The sequence below is a fragment of the Drosophila grimshawi genome, unplaced genomic scaffold (assembly GCF_018153295.1).
Source record: "Drosophila grimshawi isolate 15287-2541.00 unplaced genomic scaffold, ASM1815329v1 contig_311, whole genome shotgun sequence".
Lineage (NCBI taxonomy): Eukaryota > Metazoa > Arthropoda > Insecta > Diptera > Drosophilidae > Drosophila > Drosophila grimshawi.
Genome location: NW_025063098.1, coordinates 486,913 through 504,426, shown reverse-complemented (window position 1 = coordinate 504,426; position 17,514 = coordinate 486,913). Strand labels below are relative to the sequence as shown.

The 17,514-nt window shown below is 38.1% G+C and overlaps 3 protein-coding genes across 5 annotated transcripts in view; 1 reads left to right on the top strand and 2 right to left on the bottom strand.

The window, feature by feature from the left end:
* The window catches only part of LOC6563753 (extracellular sulfatase SULF-1 homolog), a 43,354-nt gene extending 34,131 nt beyond the window's left edge, over positions 1-9,223 (bottom strand). Inside the window, exons 1-2 of one of the 2 annotated variants that reach the window (XM_032737112.1) lie at positions 7,569-7,681; positions 6,829-6,993 (exon numbers count right to left, since the gene is read on the bottom strand). The gene's annotated coding sequence lies outside the window, so the exon portion shown is untranslated. Of the gene's footprint in view, positions 1-6,828; positions 6,994-7,568; positions 7,682-8,501 lie in introns of those variants that run through there. The other variant, XM_001990729.3, reaches the window with a different exon arrangement.
* A 74-nt stretch (positions 9,224-9,297) lies between these two features.
* On the bottom strand, positions 9,298-11,254 carry LOC6563848 (serine/arginine-rich splicing factor 1). The gene is made up of 4 exons (XM_001990732.2): positions 10,965-11,254; positions 10,475-10,844; positions 10,076-10,191; positions 9,298-9,997 (listed from the first exon to the last, which is right to left on the bottom strand). The coding sequence occupies exons 1-4, from the start codon at positions 11,126-11,128 to the stop codon at positions 9,889-9,891; spliced, it is 759 nt and encodes a 252-aa protein (XP_001990768.1). The 5' UTR covers positions 11,129-11,254; the 3' UTR covers positions 9,298-9,888.
* A 164-nt stretch (positions 11,255-11,418) lies between these two features.
* On the top strand, positions 11,419-17,215 carry LOC6563849 (alpha-protein kinase 1). 2 transcript variants are annotated; one of them, XM_001990733.3, is made up of 6 exons: positions 11,422-11,840; positions 12,564-12,994; positions 13,056-13,794; positions 14,513-15,834; positions 16,525-16,696; positions 16,753-17,215. In XM_001990733.3, exons 1-6 carry the CDS (start codon positions 11,700-11,702, stop codon positions 17,020-17,022), a joined length of 3,075 nt encoding a protein of 1,024 aa, XP_001990769.1. In that variant the 5' UTR covers positions 11,422-11,699; the 3' UTR covers positions 17,023-17,215. The 2 variants fall into 2 exon arrangements, with proteins under 2 accessions (XP_032593005.1, XP_001990769.1); XM_032737114.1 differs by lacking the exons at positions 16,525-16,696; positions 16,753-17,215 and adding an exon at positions 16,025-16,165 and having other exon boundaries at positions 11,419-11,840.
* The last annotated feature ends 299 nt before the right edge of the window (positions 17,216-17,514 follow it).

Genomic DNA, 17,514 nt, shown 5'->3' with positions numbered 1-17,514 from the left:
TAAATTTTAAAAATCCTTAAATGCAGATGATTCCGAACAGAGATCGAAATAAATGACAAAAAATATATCAGATAATCAGATATAGATAATTACGGAAATAGGATAATTATAAGAAAAGATAGAGCAGTTTGTATTTGAATTTTTATAAAATAAATGTTGGAACGTGAATTTCTGTTCTGTTCTGTTCTGAGAAATATATTAAATGAATAATCCGCCAAAATTATGGCAAATTTGTAAGATTCAGGGCGATGTTTCATCTAACTAAGAATTCTAAAGAATTCAAGTCGGAGTCAGCTGTGGTAGACTTTAACTGGTTTCTTTACAAGTAATGCATTTGCTTTGTTGATCCGCGTTTGCGAATATGAATATATAATTTAAATAAATTTTATGGTATCATAAATAACTTATCCGTGTTAATAGCGATAACAAGTAAGGGAATATTTATATATACATATTTAATGTCAGATCTGCGCATAAATTACAATTAAAGGCAATTGCAATAACCGTGTCGGTTTGAAATTAGAGCTGCAACTGGTAATTAATTGATTTCACGAGTGAGCCATAACCATAAGGCACAAAGTTACATTAATTATTCAATAATAATAATTCATCGAACATTGGCCAAAGCAGAGAAATTATTTATACCACGTCGGCCAATGTAATTGTCATGTTTGTAAGCAGTTGCCGGTCTTTTGTTAACGGCCTGTCATTTGTTGGTTATGACAGGCTCGTCACACACCCACACACATCCACACACACACTATGTACATGTGTGTGTGAGTTTGGTAGTTGAATGGAGCATGACATAAGTAAATGTGTTTTTGGTTTTCGGCTGTCGGCTGTCGGTTGTCGTTTTACCTTTCCTGCTGTTGACTTTGACAAAATGCTGGCATACATATTATTATGTAACATGCACAAAAAGACTTAACAGTTCTAGCAAAGCAAGGTCTGGAAATGATATATTTAATTCGATTTATCACAGCAGTTCTGAAGACATGGGAACAGGCTGAAAATATTCGAAGGGCACATTCCATTACTAAATGTGACATGACGAGCTGAGGCGAATCGATTTGTTATAGACAGACAACAGCATCAGCAATAAAATGGCTTTTAATAATTCTTTATATAATGTGATGCATTGCATTTCACTCAGATGAACAATGTGCTTTGCTGAGCTGGAAATAAAAATGATTTTTAATGTACCTATTTCCGAGCGAGTAATGCTAATTGCGACTTTGATTATTTCATGACTATCGATTCATTTACTTAATTATTAGGCGTTAGGCACATCAATTTAATATTCTACACTTTGTATTGCTTGTTATCACTTTGAAAGTTTATTAACCAACACGCTGATTTATGGCCTACTTTCTAAGAATAAACGAACAAGGAAAGAAAACAATTGAACATTATCGATTCCCACAGACCATTAATAAAATTCGGGCAACACATTAATATTTGAAAACTCATGTGAAAAAAATTTATTTTCTATAAGAATGTGCGAAATCACCGCAAAATGCATGTGATGAAAAGTAGAAAGAGCAACTATCTGGTATATACTACATATATATATATATAGATACGTATACCCATCAGCCTGTTTGTTGATGTTGCTAAATTATCTCGAGCTTGCTATCGCCTTGATTAATGATTCCAAAAAAGCTTACCTTAAAATATAAAATAAATATTATATTTCTGCGAATTTTATAAAGTATCTTTAGGCAGCTGCAGTTTGTTAAAACAAAAAAATACTGCGGCACACTTGATAGATGTTTTTCAAATTACTCCGATTTGAGATTTGTAGTGTGCTTCAAATTGTTTAAAATTATTAACTGTTCTTATAAATGTTTAATGAAGTGGTCAATTTAGCCATGTCGGTCTGTATGAATAAGCTGATCTCAGAGACAGTAAGAGCTCGAGAAAATTTGGAACATATTGTATATCGTACTAAATCAGACTAAATTTATTTCACTTTATAGATATTTGCTCCCGATAAAAATCTATGTCTTATCGCAATAAAGGACACAATGGTCTACTTTTGAATGAAGGACTTAAATCTGAAGCTATTAAAATGTTATATTTATTAATTGTAAAAAGACATTAATACAGACAAACTCATATAAGCAAGCCTACTAGTTTGTAGGAGATTTTAACAGGTTTTTTCTTCGATTTAAATTGTGTTGAAAAACAGCATTTATAATCCTTTATTATTCGTAATGCTGTAGACATAATCAGGTGCAAATTATGATGTAGTTCAGGTCTCTTATAGTCTCATCATTTGTTAATTATCGTAACAGATTGTTAACGTCTTGATTCTGTACTCAAAATCTCAATGAGCTCGGCAGCTAAGCCTACAATTGTTTTAATGGCTATAATCTTAAGGAATATTGTTGTAATTTATATTCGTATAATCTGATTGCCTCAAACAGTCTGTTACAGTCTGTTTCTATATACATAACAGTACATGTATGTGTAGATGTATTTGTTGTTTTCTAGCCGCATTCGCTTTTCATCCTGGCCAGACCAAGTTGGTCTGACTGGCTTTGGTTTGCTCTCATTTTGCTTTTTTCCACGCTTATTATGTGTTTTGTTGATTTTTTCTTTTTTTTTTTGTATTTTTTTTTTGCTTAGTTTAAATGCTGTCAGACAGGATTTTCCACTTTAATGCAGTCGGCGTCATCCCTGCTGCGCCGACTGCTGCCGCTGCTTTAGCGCGTTTTTATTTATTTCTTTTTTGCAGCTCATCATGCAGCAGCTGGATTCCGTATCTGAATCCATGGCCTGTGCACCTTCAGCTTCAGCCGGAGTCTGCCTGCATTCTATTTGTTAGCTGGCTTTGTACGCATTCAGGCTAATGCAGGCTTTCTGTATAGCTTTCTAAGCGCATTATGCGGCATGTTTTGCTCAAAATATTAACAAAAATTATGTTAAGCCGCCCCAAGGTGCACGTTAAACAAATAAATTCAGCCCATTCCCCCTAACTGGCGCGCCGGCGCAGGCCCATTATGAGGCGCTTCATTTCCAGAGAACGAGTTGAATTATTTTAATAGCCACTGCAATTACGAGCATCTACATAATAATTATGCACAGAGAACCACCCCAACACCCCATCCCACCACCACACACCCGTGCAGCCCTTTCGTCGCAGATTTTGCTCCTCTTAATCCTCGTTAATGTATTGCGTGATTTTCTACAGCGTTTTTAAACGATAGAAAAATTGTTTGCTTAATGCTGGGTAATGGCATTTAATTTCTATAATTATTGTAGAGCTGAATATAAAAACAAAATAACAACTTTTAGAACTATTCAACTATTCCATATTTATTATATTAAATTCATATTTTTATGTACGCATATATAACAACAAAAAATTTGAAGTAATGTTCCAATTTACATGGGAGCTGATTAAAGCAAATGAAAACTCCAGACTTGCCAAGGATATGCACTTGAATTAAGAGCTTTAATAATTAGGGAATTTAATCGCAATCTTTCATACACAAATGAAAACGCACTTATTTCGAATAGTTTCAAATGAAATTAAGATAATCTGGCTATGATATGCGAGAGGTTGTATTTCAAATTTGAAGTGTCTAAGACCGGATATAAATCGATTCGATTTGTGAAGCTGATCACGAATATGTATACATTATGGGAGATGCTTGCTTCTTGCTGATACATACTTTTGTACAACTTCATTATACCATTTTTACCATTTTAATGGGTATTTGAAACTCAGACCACAAAATGGAAAACATGTAAAAAGTGAAAATAATTACAACAATAAAAATATGCATATGAATCACAAAATTATCTATTATCTTTCTGTTTTTATCTCTAATAGAGCTGTAAATAATTTAAATGTTATTCGATGCTAAGCATAGCTTTGAAATACTTTTAAAGTATCTCAAATATCGCAAGCATGCAAGCAAAGGAAAACAAGTTTGAGAGCATAAATAATAAACGTGCCGCCTTTGACCCCAGTGTGTTGACTCGTTAGTGTCCAAAAATAGAATTCATAGTGTTCAGCATATCAAATAAAAAACGACGCCAACGCCTTATCAACAAAAATAGAAAAAACAAAGGGAAAAAAACACAAAATTTGAATTGAAATTGATTTCAAACTAATTAGTGGCTGTCAGTTTATGCATCTAATACGTGTAAATAACAAATGTAAATTAACACTTGGTATAAAAATGCATAACAAGCTGCGGCTGCTGCTGCCATTAAATATTCATTCACAAAATGTCGCACAATATGCAACCGGTTAAAGTCGCGCTGAAAACGCGTGCGCGTCGCAATTAAACGGCGCCCAAAACGCTAGCGTCGATTTATGACTGTATTCAAATGTGGGCCAGTCTGCATAATTATAGCCATACACAGCATTGGCTATTATTATTGCTAATGACTGGACAAGTCGAGCTGGTTAAGAGGAAATGCAAATGAGAGAGAGACAGCTGCAGAGACAATGGTCAATACGGACCAGGCATGTTGGCCAATTAGCTGTTTGTCTGCCTGTGTGTATCTATCAGTTGTGAGGACAGTTTGATGGATTACTTAGCACGCAGAATCCATTGTCAGCAGACTTTTACTCATTTACTCATTTATTCATTCACTCATTCAATCGCTTATCTATTTATTCGTTTGTTGAACAGCTAATTACGGTAAAAGTTTTTTGGGTATAGAAGTTTGGCTAAACGCCAAATTCTCAAAACCAGTTCCAAAGCTGTTGGGCTTCGGGCTTGGCTAGCCTATGTGATAAGCACCATCCAAAAATGGCATGGAGAAATTTTTGCAGTCAAAACAATTAGACAGCCTGGCGGCGGGCCGCTCACATCTTGCCACTTACAACATACAACTTACAACTTGTTGCCGTTGCCGTTGCCGCAGCGACAGGAAAATCTCTTGTCAGACTCTCCGGGTTGAGACTGGCCAAGTCTAGCTTGGCTTCGTCTTCTACTCCCCGGCTGTGGCTGTGGCTGGGTTACTTGCAGCGGGAAAATTAAAAAGTGTGTAATTAAATGCGTTGCAATTTGCCCCAGGGGAAAATGCGACAAGGTAAACAATATAATACAAATGACACCAAAGCGCTAGCCGACTTTCCATGTTCTTCAGTATTTGTTCTAAGCCATTGATATTACCGAAGGGAATTGTATACCACTTAAATATCCTTTTAGAGGGTATTTTGAACATGTGTTCCATAAAGTATATATTTAAAAGCATAACTAATTTTTTTAATTGGTTACTAAGCTTTTTACCAGATAATGTACACCTTTGTACACAAAAAGAAATAAGCAAAATATTTTTTTATTTACTGAAGCGGTAAAGTAAAAATTCGAAATTTAAACATCAAAATCAGATTTAATTTTTTTGTTTAATGTTGACTTGTTTCAGTTAACACAAAAATACAAAATTAACAAATTAATTTAAAATAAAAATAAATTAAAATGCATATTAACATTTCTGGACATAAATGTTGTTGCATAAATTGGGAATAACCCAGAAAAAAAACAATATATTTTATTACAAATGACTTCTTTTTTAATACAATAATAGAAATTTTTAATATTATTTTTTCAAAATTGTATATTTTGTGTTTAGAAAATGTAAGTCAATCAAATTGTTTTCGAAGAAAATTTAATATTATAAATATTAAGTATAATTATTGAGTGACTGCTTAAGGAATATTTAAGTTGAAATACGCGAAACGTTTCTAAAAGCCATAACTCTTGCTAACTTGATCATTTAGTAAAACTACTTTTTACTCTGTACTTATTGAATGGAAGTGTATTATTTCCGAGAATAATGTTTTCCAAATGCAATCTAGCAAATGTAAATTATACGTTTTTCTTGTGACTGTTTTAAAAAGCAATGCTTACAATTAACTAGCTCAAATTAATCGAATTACTGCAACTTGTAACTTTGTCACTGTTAAAAAAATAAAATTTATAAATTTGAACTGTGAGCTATCTAAAATATATAAGTGTGTGTGTGTGTTCACTAAAGCGTTGCCAACATGGTTGTAATGCCAGTGTGCCCAACAAAGCTAAAGAAAGAAAATGGGCCTGGGCAGCGGCGCACAAGAAACAACAACAACAGCAATTAACATAAATTGCGTACGCGTTGCGGCTCATTGACTCTTAAAGGGGTTCTTCTATGGTTCGGGTTCGCATCTGGGACAGCTGCCCGTCAATCATTCGCACAAATGAACTCTGACATTTCGGCGCAAGAAGAGGAGGTGGAGTTGAGTCATTGCCGCATAGGTAAATACAAAATACCAAAATGTATTTAAAAAAATAAAAAGTTGCGCTATTTGTCAGTGCGACGCACCTGTCGCAATGGCAAACATTTTAGCCGCAGCTGAGCCGACCTACAGCATGGGGCAAGAGCGCGATAAGCATCACAGCATCCTCATAACAACAAAAGATTAACACGCCGGAAAAGTAAGAAGCGTGCACAGATGGACAGCTCCGATTAGGGGCAGCAATCCTACGAAAAAGAGACAACAAAAAAACGGCCACACACAGAAACAAACAAAGGAGAAAGGAAGAGGGAGCAACACCAGGTAAGTAATTGAGCAGGTAGAAATGCCGGCGGTTTTTTCTCTGTTGTTGGTGATGTTGCCACAAGGATGCAGCAGCAACCGCAAGTAGTATTCCAGCATCTCGTGTTACAAACTCAACAACACTTCAGACACCCAAGTGTCACTCAAAAAAAAAAAGAAGAGGAGTGTTATTAATCGGTAGCCGTTAACAGATCTCAAATACACTTAATTGTAACAGTGATATGTGTGTGAGTGTGTGTGTTGTGTGTGTGTGTGTGTGTACGCACCTTGTAGTGTATTTTTTGGTTGGCCTTGCTGCTGCTGCTGAATTTGTTTGCCTTGATTATTTGTAGTTGTCTACTTTTATTTTCACTGCTTAAAATTCACTTTATTTATATTTATATTTGTTTTTTGTTTTTTTTTTAAATATATTTTAGTTTGGTTTTGTTAGCCTGAAATTTCAATGGAAATAATATACTTAATTAACTCAATGAATAGAGACCAATAAAAAAACAAAACATAAACAAAAACAATAACAAAAAACCCAACGATGGTCATAAATCATTTAATCAATGGTAGTCCATAAAAATGCCGACTATGATAAGCAGGCAGGCTAAGAGGCTGAAGGAGAACGAAGGCCAAACAAATCAGATGCCCAATTCACCTCCGCCATTCTTCACTCTGCGTTCCCCACTCTCCTCTAAATGCCGCCCCCGCTCATCCGTTCTGCGTTCGCCGGTCGCCCACACGCCACGCTTCTTGTTCTCGCTCTCGTTTTTGATTAGTTGCCGCAGCTCAGCTGCTTGAGCAAGCGCCAATGCACTCCACGTTATTAATAACAAGTTCATATGTGTGTGTGTGTGCGTGTGTATGTGTGTAATTTGAAAAGCCCGCGGCAATTGTGAATGCATTTATTTTGATGACACAAAACATGCATTGGCAACTGACACTCGGTTAACCGTTTTGCTAACTAATCACTTGTTGTTTTTTTTTTTGGCGCACTTTCTGCTACCTCATACACACGTACTGTTTGTTGTTGGTGTTTTTATGGCCGCGCGACAATAAAACGTTTGTCATCATTTAGAGCTCATTGCGTTGCTGGCGTCCGCGTCACAACCACAACGTTCGATGTTTTACTTTCGACTGAGCGCGTTCAACGCGCCACAGTCGATGTATTTGATTTTTACGCGTCTGATATCGATAAGTGCTCTTTTTTCGATTTCTGCATATCGAATAGACGAACTGTTAAGCGAATTGCAACTATGCTAAGTGGGGAATTATTAAATATCCCTACCTAAAGAGAAATTACCTTGATCTGCTTATTTAAATAATTTTAAAATAAAATATAATAGCGCATACCCATCCTGAAAAGGAATCCCAATCGCAGAGGAGTTGAAACACTAATACATTTACTGTTGCTTTTTTGTGGTTTATTCAATTTTAAAATATATGCCATTTACTTAAATGATTTTAAGACTATCAAGGTGTTTTGTGATCAATAGTAAGAGTTAAGGTTTAGAATGTGGGCAAAGAGAACGCAGTATGTCGTTCGAATTTCAATTAGTGGCACTTCAATTCGATTGTTTTCTTTGTATTTTTGATATCTTGGTTCTCTGCCCTATATATTATTATGTATGTTTGGATATATATATAAATTTATATATATATATATATAGACAAACAAACCTCATGCAAAAGTTTAACGCTATATTTTGGGTTTGAGTGTTGTATTCAAAACTTGGACAAAATCAAACAAATACACATCTTATGGCAAGCGATCTTTGGCATTATCGTCTATAAGTGATTATATACATGCCCAAAGTAGTCGCCATAGACAGACAACACCAATATAATGACAAGTGTTAAATTTTAAAAAAGAAAGAAATAAAATAATATTGGTTTATGTAAAACATAAATGGAAAAAATTAAACTCAAAAAACAGTTGCTAAATCGAACATACCGAGAGAGGTAGAGAGATAGAGGAAGATCACAAGGACCGGGCACTATCCAGCGTTGGGCGCAAGACAACGTTGGATGATGCGGAAATTCCATTGATATGGGCGAAAGGTTTTTTTGGCCACAAAATGTGGTGAGCTGTGAGTTGACTGAATTGTTATCCAAAAGAGTAGCAAAATGCGAATTTAATTCCTAATCCGAGATGTGAAACGAACGATGTGCCGAAGTGAACGAGTGAAGAACGAAGTGGGATGCGTTTTCCAAAAAATCCTCGCGTATCCTGTCCATTTTTTGTGCACACGTTCATCATCCTCCACACATCTGATACCCAAAAATTAATTACATTAATCCATCAATCGAAAATACATGACAAATACACCCAAAAGATGTAACGAAGCTCTCAACCGGATGGATTCCACATAGCCACAAGCCAAGAGCAAACAGAGATTAGAATCAAATTCATTCATGTCCTCCAATTGAGTGCCGTGGGAAAACTGCATCCCACGTAGTCCTAGCGTTCTTTTTTCGAACAATATGACTAATATCCAAATGCATTTATGAAGAATTCCTGATACCATTTTTCATAAACAATTACGCTTTCCAAATTGCCTGCCTCCACTAATTTAATCCAATTTCATCTTTATCCTTTCCTCATTTCCACTTCACTCCAACATCAACATCAAAATTATCCTTCCTCCTCATCCTCATCCTTATCCTTCCTCCTTCTCCAATAATCCTCATTATACTCCAAACATAAACGCGCAAAATGGGGAAGAGAAGAAAATAAAATGAAATATTAATAATTTGTTAAATGTCTCCATAGAAATTATTGTGTTCTGATATTTCTTTTGTTTTGTTTACATTTACATATATATTTATTTTGAATAGATGTGGGGGTTGGTATTCTTATTGACGTTGTTGTATTTGCTCTTGTTCTTGTTAAAATCCAACCGATAAATTCCAATAAATTACGAATGCAACCAAATCGTAAATACACGGGAAAGTGTAAAGGACCTTCCTTGAATTATCATAATTAGTTAAGCTTAATTTGTCAGTTTTTTTTTTTTTGAATGCATTTCATAATTTACATGAATTTTTCGCATTGGTGGAAAAGCAAGTGTAATTTTTGTGTGATCTGATTTTTTTTCGATTGGATTTCCATCAGTATTGATTGAAGAGTTCCTTCTTCTTCGATAACTGATTAATCGATCGACTGATTAATCACTTGACAGGCAGTTAGCATGTATTGATTTATAAGTTAATTATGTGGATAGTAAGACAGAGTCTTTTGGGGGGTTGAGGACATTTTTGATAGTTAACTTGCTTTTCCTAAATTTTCCTGCTTGTAAGAAACATTAAGATTAATGGATAATGATTGTAGATTTTTTTTTTTAGTAATTAGAGCGTGAGCGAGACCTGGAATAGGATTGACGACGCACCGGTGAATATGTGGGTGTGCCCCTGCGACGTGGACGCGACGAAAATGAACGCGATCGCGATCTGCAAATTAAAAAATGACCGAATATTAATTACCAAACGATTTACAACAATAAATTTTTTCATTTAGAGTCAACCTACCTATCACGACCATAGTCACGACTGCCACCACCGCCGCCGCCGCCGCCTCCACCGCCGCCACCACTACGCTCATTATCGCCGCTGTCCTCGCGCACCCGAATGTAGGCAACCTCACCCTAAAAATTACACAATTACAATGAATATAATTACAAATTACAACTATGAATACAATATCTTTCAAATAAATGATTAAAATAAACAAACAATTGTTTAATGAAATTAATTGAATATAATGAATCGTTTAGATAGATCAGGCGATCAAAATAAATTGCTTCTGTGGTTTTCGTTGCCAGGCAATAAGTCACATTATGAAGTGTTAATTAAGGGTTGATCTCGTTGACATTTTTGTTATTATTTTGTTTTCAGGCAATAATAATCCTGTTCGATTCTGGCACTCACCTCATGGGAACGAAAACGCGAGTCGTCCAATTTCTTAATGGCATACTTCATGTCCTCGTGTCGCAGAAATTCGACGACGCCGGAGCCATCCTTGTAGGTGTCTGCAAAGCAGACATCGCCCGCCTCCCGCATGTGATCCTTCAAGTCCTGCCATGACCCAGAGCCGGGCAGACCAGTGACCATGACACGGTACTGTGAACGCTTGGCTGGTGGTCCACGGCCGCCCATGCGACCCCCTCCGTCACGGCTGCGATCGTTGCGATTGTTCCCGCGATAGCTGCCGGGGCCACCGCCGCGTGGAAACTCGACGCGCAGACGATAACCATCGTAGTCGTAGCCATCGCGTGCCTTGACTGCATCATCCGCATCGCTGTTTTTGCCGCCAAATATGAACCAATTAATATTACTATTCCCCACTTTATATTTACACACACACACTACACACATAAGCGTAGACGTATGTATGTGTGTGTGCGTGTGCATTACTCACCGCGCGTCTTCGAACTCAACAAATGCAAATGGCGGACCACGCCGATTCTTCAGATCGACAAATGTGACTTTTCCGAACTTGTGGAACAGGTCCTGTATGTCCTTGGTGCGAATATCGGGTGGCAAATTACCAACATAAATACGACACTCGTTACGGGATCCCATTTTGTTAAATATCTGCAGCAGCTAATTTCCAATTATAAATAAAAACCAATTTTTCTCCTCAGAACTTTTGCTGTCACGCAATTACACACACAAGAAAAAAAAACATATACATACACAGCGTTGCACGCCTTCTACGATACTTATCGAATAGGGCACATCGATAAATGAATACTTTCCACAAACAGGTTGGCAGCTCGATGAATGGTTTTTGGTTTGGTCTTATTTAGTACGATACGACATTCGTAGTATTGCGGCGTTTGTCTTTAGAAAACAACTTTTGGTTGCAAAAATAAAAAAATGAAAAACAGCATAATTATAGCTGGAGCAAAACGAAAAACTTAAGGCAAAATACTTGACGCGAGCGACGTTATTAGAAAATGTGCAATAGTTGTTGAGGCGGCCGCTTGTGAAGCTGTTTTTGCTCTGCAATTTGCAGACAACAACCTTGAATACATATGTGTGTGTGTGTGAGCGAGTGTGTGTGTGTGCGTGTGTATTTTGTGTATATAAACAAAGTGCGAACGCGGGAATCGCCACGGTTAAAAATTGTGCAGGCTGCCAAATAGAAAAAATGTCCACAGTGCGCTGCATCAATTTCTGGGATCTGTGCCGCATCTGCACGGCGAGCAGCGAGCACAAAATCAACATTTACTCAGCTGACGGACGCGCCAAAAATCTCTGTCAAAAAATCACAGAATGTCTGCCAGTTCAAGTGAGTTGCCCCATACGAAAAAATCAACTGTTGTGGTTGCATATTCCTCGAATATACGATAAGCGATTTCGATTCTTATTCATTCTTTTTCGCATTTTGACGATGAATGCTCAAAATTATTCCTTGTTATTCCCCAGTTTGGTAAAAATATCTCAAAAGACAAAACTTTTTTGAAAACCAATCTATTTGAGCGATTGTTGTAGAAATTTAGTAGATATATAATATCGTATTAATTTCGATTACTTAAGAAACAAAACAGTTTTTCGTACAATAACTTAATTTTCCACTGATTCCTTTTATACAGTCTGCCGTTTATATTATCTTTAATTCCGATTAATTGAAGAAACAACAGTTTTTGAGACACGAACTTGAGTTTAGAAAGATTCCTTATATATATGATATAGTCTGAAAATTGTCTTATCATTCGTTTTGTAAATTATAAAACCGTTTTTCGTACAATAACTTAACTTTTTACAGATTATCTTATTTTTAAATTTGATTTCTTTAAAAACAAAAAAAAAACTTCAATCAAGAACTTAGCTTTCGAATGGATTCTCTTACATATATGATATAGTCTAATTTAAAATTTCCGTTTCTTGAAATAGAAAAGAGTGTTTCAGATTAGAACTTAACTTTCGAATATCTTTCTTTTATGTTGTCTAAATTTACCGGGTTTATATAAATGTAAATCATATATTAAATTTGAAATTTTCGCCCACACAGATCGATGAGAAGGATCGTCTGCCCAAGGTGGTCTGTGCCCAGTGCGCCCAGCAATTGGATCAGGTCTACGAGATGCGGAACATATCGCTAAACTCGCAGACGATACTCAACAATTGGCTCAATCATCGCACGCTGCAGTCCGATGATAAGGTCTTCATAAAGGATGCCATCAATAACACCGGCAAGAGTCTCAGCGTGCTGGGCACTGCATCCAATAACAACAACAACAACAACAGCAGCAGCAATAGTCAACCAAATGATCTGCTTAGCAGCATTATGCAGGCTGTGGGCATGCAGGTGCAACAACAACAACAACAACAGCCCCAACATCAGCATCAGCAACAACCACAGCAATACACAATCACTGTGGATAGCCACGTGCAGACGCATTCACTTCCTGCCCAGCCTGACATCAAGTCAGATAAGCAAAAGTTAGTTAAAGTTAAGTCAGTCTACAATATTCTCATTTATAATATGTATGTTGTCCTTTAGCACTCTGGAAGAATTTATACGCCTAAAGCCGGACATAAAAATCACGCCATTGGGCAAGAAGGACAATGTACACAGTTCAACCAGCAGCAGCAGCATGTCCAATCTTAAGCAACAGCAACAGCAGCAGCAACATCAGTCGACGCAAGTGTCGCATTTGCAGACGCAGACGCAGCAAACGTTGACAGCGCTGCCGGCACCTGCAGCACAGCTGCAGCTGCAGCCGCAACAGATAAACGAGCTCAATGCGCTGCTGCAGCAACAGGCGCTGTGGCAGCAACTGCAACAGCTGCAGCAGTCACAGACGCAGACCCAGTTTACGAGCTGCGGCGATGATGGACTCAACTCGACGGACAGCAAGAAACCCAAATTGAATTTCGTGATCTCGTCACCGGCTGCAGCAGCTCCGCAATTTACTAGCAGTCTGACACCGTTTGGCAGTGTCTCTGGTGGCCAGCCCCAAATACAGCTGCAACTTATGCCTGGTGGCGGTGGTTCGGGTTCAGCTGGCACAACTGGCAGCTTGTCTGCCACGCATCCGACGCAGCAATTAAATGCCGCTGCGCTGCTTTCGCTGGCCGGCACTCAGCTGGTGGGCAGCAATGGTGCCGCCAATATGCTCTCGCCCAACAAATGCTTCTTGCCGATCACCATACGGGATGAGAACTCCGATCAGCAGATTGTCGCACACATTGACACCAAGAATCTGGTGCTGCCCACCACATATCAAGTGCAAATGAAGGTGAAACATTTTATTTTTATAATTGTAAACAATTTAAGTAAAATACCATGCAAAACTCTACCTTTAAAACTAAAATCATAATTTATGAGATTAGCAGTTAAGCAGATCAGCATTAACAACCGAGTCGATTTAGACATGAACAATCTCAGAGACTACAAGAGCTAAATACTTCAAATTTGGAATACAATTTCTCGTATATAATTTTTCATGTTATCGATAACTGCGCCAGTTTTGCGAATATCGATACAAATCGATTTTTCATAGAAATAAAGTAGAGATATGGCCTTCGAACGGATGTATAACATACCCCAACATATAATTGATCAACTGTAGAAATTTCATTAAGATCGGCTAGGTTAGGTTAGGTTAGATCGGCTAAGAAACATAAATTTTGTTAACCGAAACGTATTTTCAAATTGAACGAACTAATATCGGCAAGATTGCTATATATTTAAAAGCTGACCAAAATATTTAAACTTGTTTTAAAATCGATTTGTCATATACTGGATTGTGATTTCTATCACCCATTTTAAAGGGAAATTTCAAAAGTGTTTCAAACACTTGTTTAAATTTGAGTTGTTGGATTGGACTTTGATTTGGTTTATCTATCTATCTTGTAGCTATTTTGTCGTGATATTTTGTATATTTTTGCATTATTTTCATTTATAATATTTGTTACCCGTTGAATTAACATATTTGAATTGCTTTCAATTTGCAGCTGCAGCCACAATTGGCCACTGCTGATGGTCAGCCAATAATGCAGTTGACGCCGACTTCCATTCCAGCCACATTGCAGTTGACGCCGCAAACTTTGAGCAATGCAACAGCGTTCACAACAGCGACGACATCCCATCAAAATCAGTTCCTTGTGCCGCAACAGCCACAACAGCAGCAGCAGCAGCAGCAACAACAACAACAACAACAACAAAATCTGCAACAACAACAACATCTGCAACAACAACAACATTTACCGCCTGCCACAGCGCAAGTGACATCCCAGCAAATAATTCGATCTCCGCATGGAAGCGCAATTAACCCACAAGTGGTTATACGCAACATCAGCTCCGAGCCTGGCACACCGATAAGCATTGGCAATGCCGAGGGTTCGATTACCTTCAAGATGCCCTCGCCACGAGAGCAGCAGCGCCAGCAGCAGCAGCAGCAGACGAAACTTAAAACGTCAACTGCCAATTCAACATTTGGGACAGCTGTTTCGGCTGCAGCTGCTGCTGTTGCTGCACCCAGTGCAGATTTAAGCAAGCGTGTGGCACAGGTCAAACAGCCATCAAATGTGCCGCCCAGCAATGTTGCTGCCCTGCAGCGACTCTCTTCCAACACAACCATCACCAAGCTGCCCAAGCAGCAGCCGCCGTCTGTGGCAGGCAATAAAATGCCGCTGCTGAATAAACAGAATATAACCATCAGTCGCATCTCAAATCAAGCGCCGACCAAGCCGGAGCTCAAAGCGACAGCCACATCACAGATGCAATCACAATCGCAACCACAACCACAACAGCAACCACCCAAACCACAGGCGCAGCCTCAGCCGCAACCGGCAGCAACTCCAGCGGCGCCAGAACCAGCATTCCCAAATATTCTCAACCAGCGGAAAGTCATACGCAAGCCGCCCGAGGTGCATCCAAAGGCAAAGATTGCACGTCCACCGCAACAGATTCTGCCCGTGCCTGCCCAGCAGCAGTCGTCACCACTGACCCAGCAGCAGCAGCAGCACCAGCAGCAGCAGGTCAGCAACACTGCTGTCGCTGTGCTGCCAATTACGCCGACGGCGACGCCAACGGTGACCCTCACCTGTCCCACCTGCAGTCGCGAGTTCAAGAAGAAGGAGCATCTGACACAGCACATCAAGCTGCACGCCGGCCTGCGTCCCTTCAAGTGCACCGAGGAAGGCTGCGACAAGGCGTTCAGTCGCAAGGAGCACTTGTCGCGCCATCTGGTCTCCCACTCGGGCCACAAGATGTTCACCTGCGACGAATGCAAGAAGCCCTTCTCGCGCAAGGACAATCTCAACAAGCACAAGCGGTACGTAAAGCCAGTTGAAGAAATCTTTGAAAGAAATATGACTAGCCAGGCAGGTCGAGATATCTAAGCATGAGATATAAATACCCAGCTCAAGAAATATGAATATGGACGTGAATCTATGAATGAGATATGAATAGCTATATAGAAAAATGTATTTTTAATTTATAAAAAGTAGAATGAAACTCCACAGCTGACTGGACGACTGATGTGCATCTCTCCCGACGGGATTCGAAATATATCGGAATGTATACAATAAATAATACACTTGAACTGGTGCCAGCGATAAAACGCATATAAAGTAGAATCACAAAGATATATCAATACCAAAACTGACCGTTAAACAAAGTTAATTTTTATTTTTTAAATTTTGTTAATAATTTGAAATCTAATCATTGTTGTAACTTATCAACATTTAAACAAAAGTAGGCTCACAAACTTATATGTAATCCAAAAATGAACAATAAAAGGTAATTTATTTTAATTTAACTTTTTTTTAACTTTGAAAACAATTTAAAGAGAGACTTGAATTAGTTCGTCCGCAGCACTTTTAAAAAAAAGTAGAAGCGCTAAGTTATATCAATATCAGAACCAAAAGAAGAATACCATAAGCGGATTAAGTTACTTCTTTTTTTTTTTAATATTCTTAACAATTGGAAAACTAATAATTAATTATTACTTATCCATCCGCAGCACTCACAATGCACCGCCTGGCGAGACGCGGCTGCACAGCTGTGATATATGCAACAAAAACTTTTCATCCAAGCAGCAGTATGAAAAGCACCGGGAAATGCATAAGAAAACGCCCGTCGGTAATGCAGCGTCATCCACGCAACCCGCTGGCGCCACCCGTCAGCCTGCCAAGGTAAGAGTCTGTCAGCTTTTAACTGTTTCATATTTATTTACCTCCGTATTTTTTAGGATATCTTTGAGGTCAAACGGGCAGCGCCCACAGCACAGCAAACGCAGACGACGCAGCAATCGCAAATGCAGGTGCAACAACAGACGCAACCGGCGCCACAGCAGCCACAGATCATGCATGTGGATCTGGATGGAAGTACCATTACCATCACGCAGGCGTCCGATGCCAGCATGCCAACATCTCTGGCCAACTTTGTGCAGCTGGGCTATTCTCAATTCCAGAACTCCAGTGGGCCCACAAGCCAAATAGTTTGTAAACTTGAGAAGTAAACACCCAAACTATTTTGGCTGAAGTTCATTTTCTAGTCCTTGCCTGGGTTTCATCATGATTCTCCTTGTCGCTCTTCGATAGCCAGTTTCGGATATAAGTCCCATATTAATTTTATCGTTTTATTTATTTATATAATCCCATGTTCGTTTTCTCAATTTGTGCAATAACTGATAGTTTTTTCTTATTTATAATTTTTGTACAAAATTAATTAACATAAATTATTTTCATTTTTTATTTATATTCAAAGCCAACCATTCCCAGTCATTCTTAGTCTTGTTTTTATATTTTATTTTTATTAAATAATATATATGTGTATATTCAATGACTTGCCAATTTCAGTAGTACACATGGATGTACATCGATTTTATTAGCATTTAACTGTAAATATTTATGGAGGTCAAATACATTGTAGTCGTATACTAATACTAAAAACCTTTGTAATATCCACACCTGTTGGATAGAAATGCGCAAATGAAACCAAATCGGAAATG

Bases quoted from the DNA above. Each gene is read 5' to 3' on its own strand.
- LOC6563848 (XM_001990732.2), bottom strand. From the start codon at position 11,128: ATGGGATCCCGTAACGAGTGTCGTATTTATGTTGGTAATTTGCCACCC. The intron at 10,845-10,964 runs GTGAGTAATGCA...CGGCAAAAACAG, and splicing joins GTTGAGTTCGAAGACGCGCG to CGATGCGGATGATGCAGTCA. The intron at 9,998-10,075 runs GTAGGTTGACTC...TTTAATTTGCAG, and splicing joins CGTGACTATGGTCGTGATAG to ATCGCGATCGCGTTCATTTT.
- LOC6563849 (XM_001990733.3), top strand. From the start codon at position 11,700: ATGTCCACAGTGCGCTGCATCAATTTCTGGGATCTGTGCCGCATCTGC. The intron at 11,841-12,563 runs GTGAGTTGCCCC...TCGCCCACACAG, and splicing joins CAGAATGTCTGCCAGTTCAA to ATCGATGAGAAGGATCGTCT. The intron at 16,697-16,752 runs GTAAGAGTCTGT...CGTATTTTTTAG, and splicing joins CCACCCGTCAGCCTGCCAAG to GATATCTTTGAGGTCAAACG.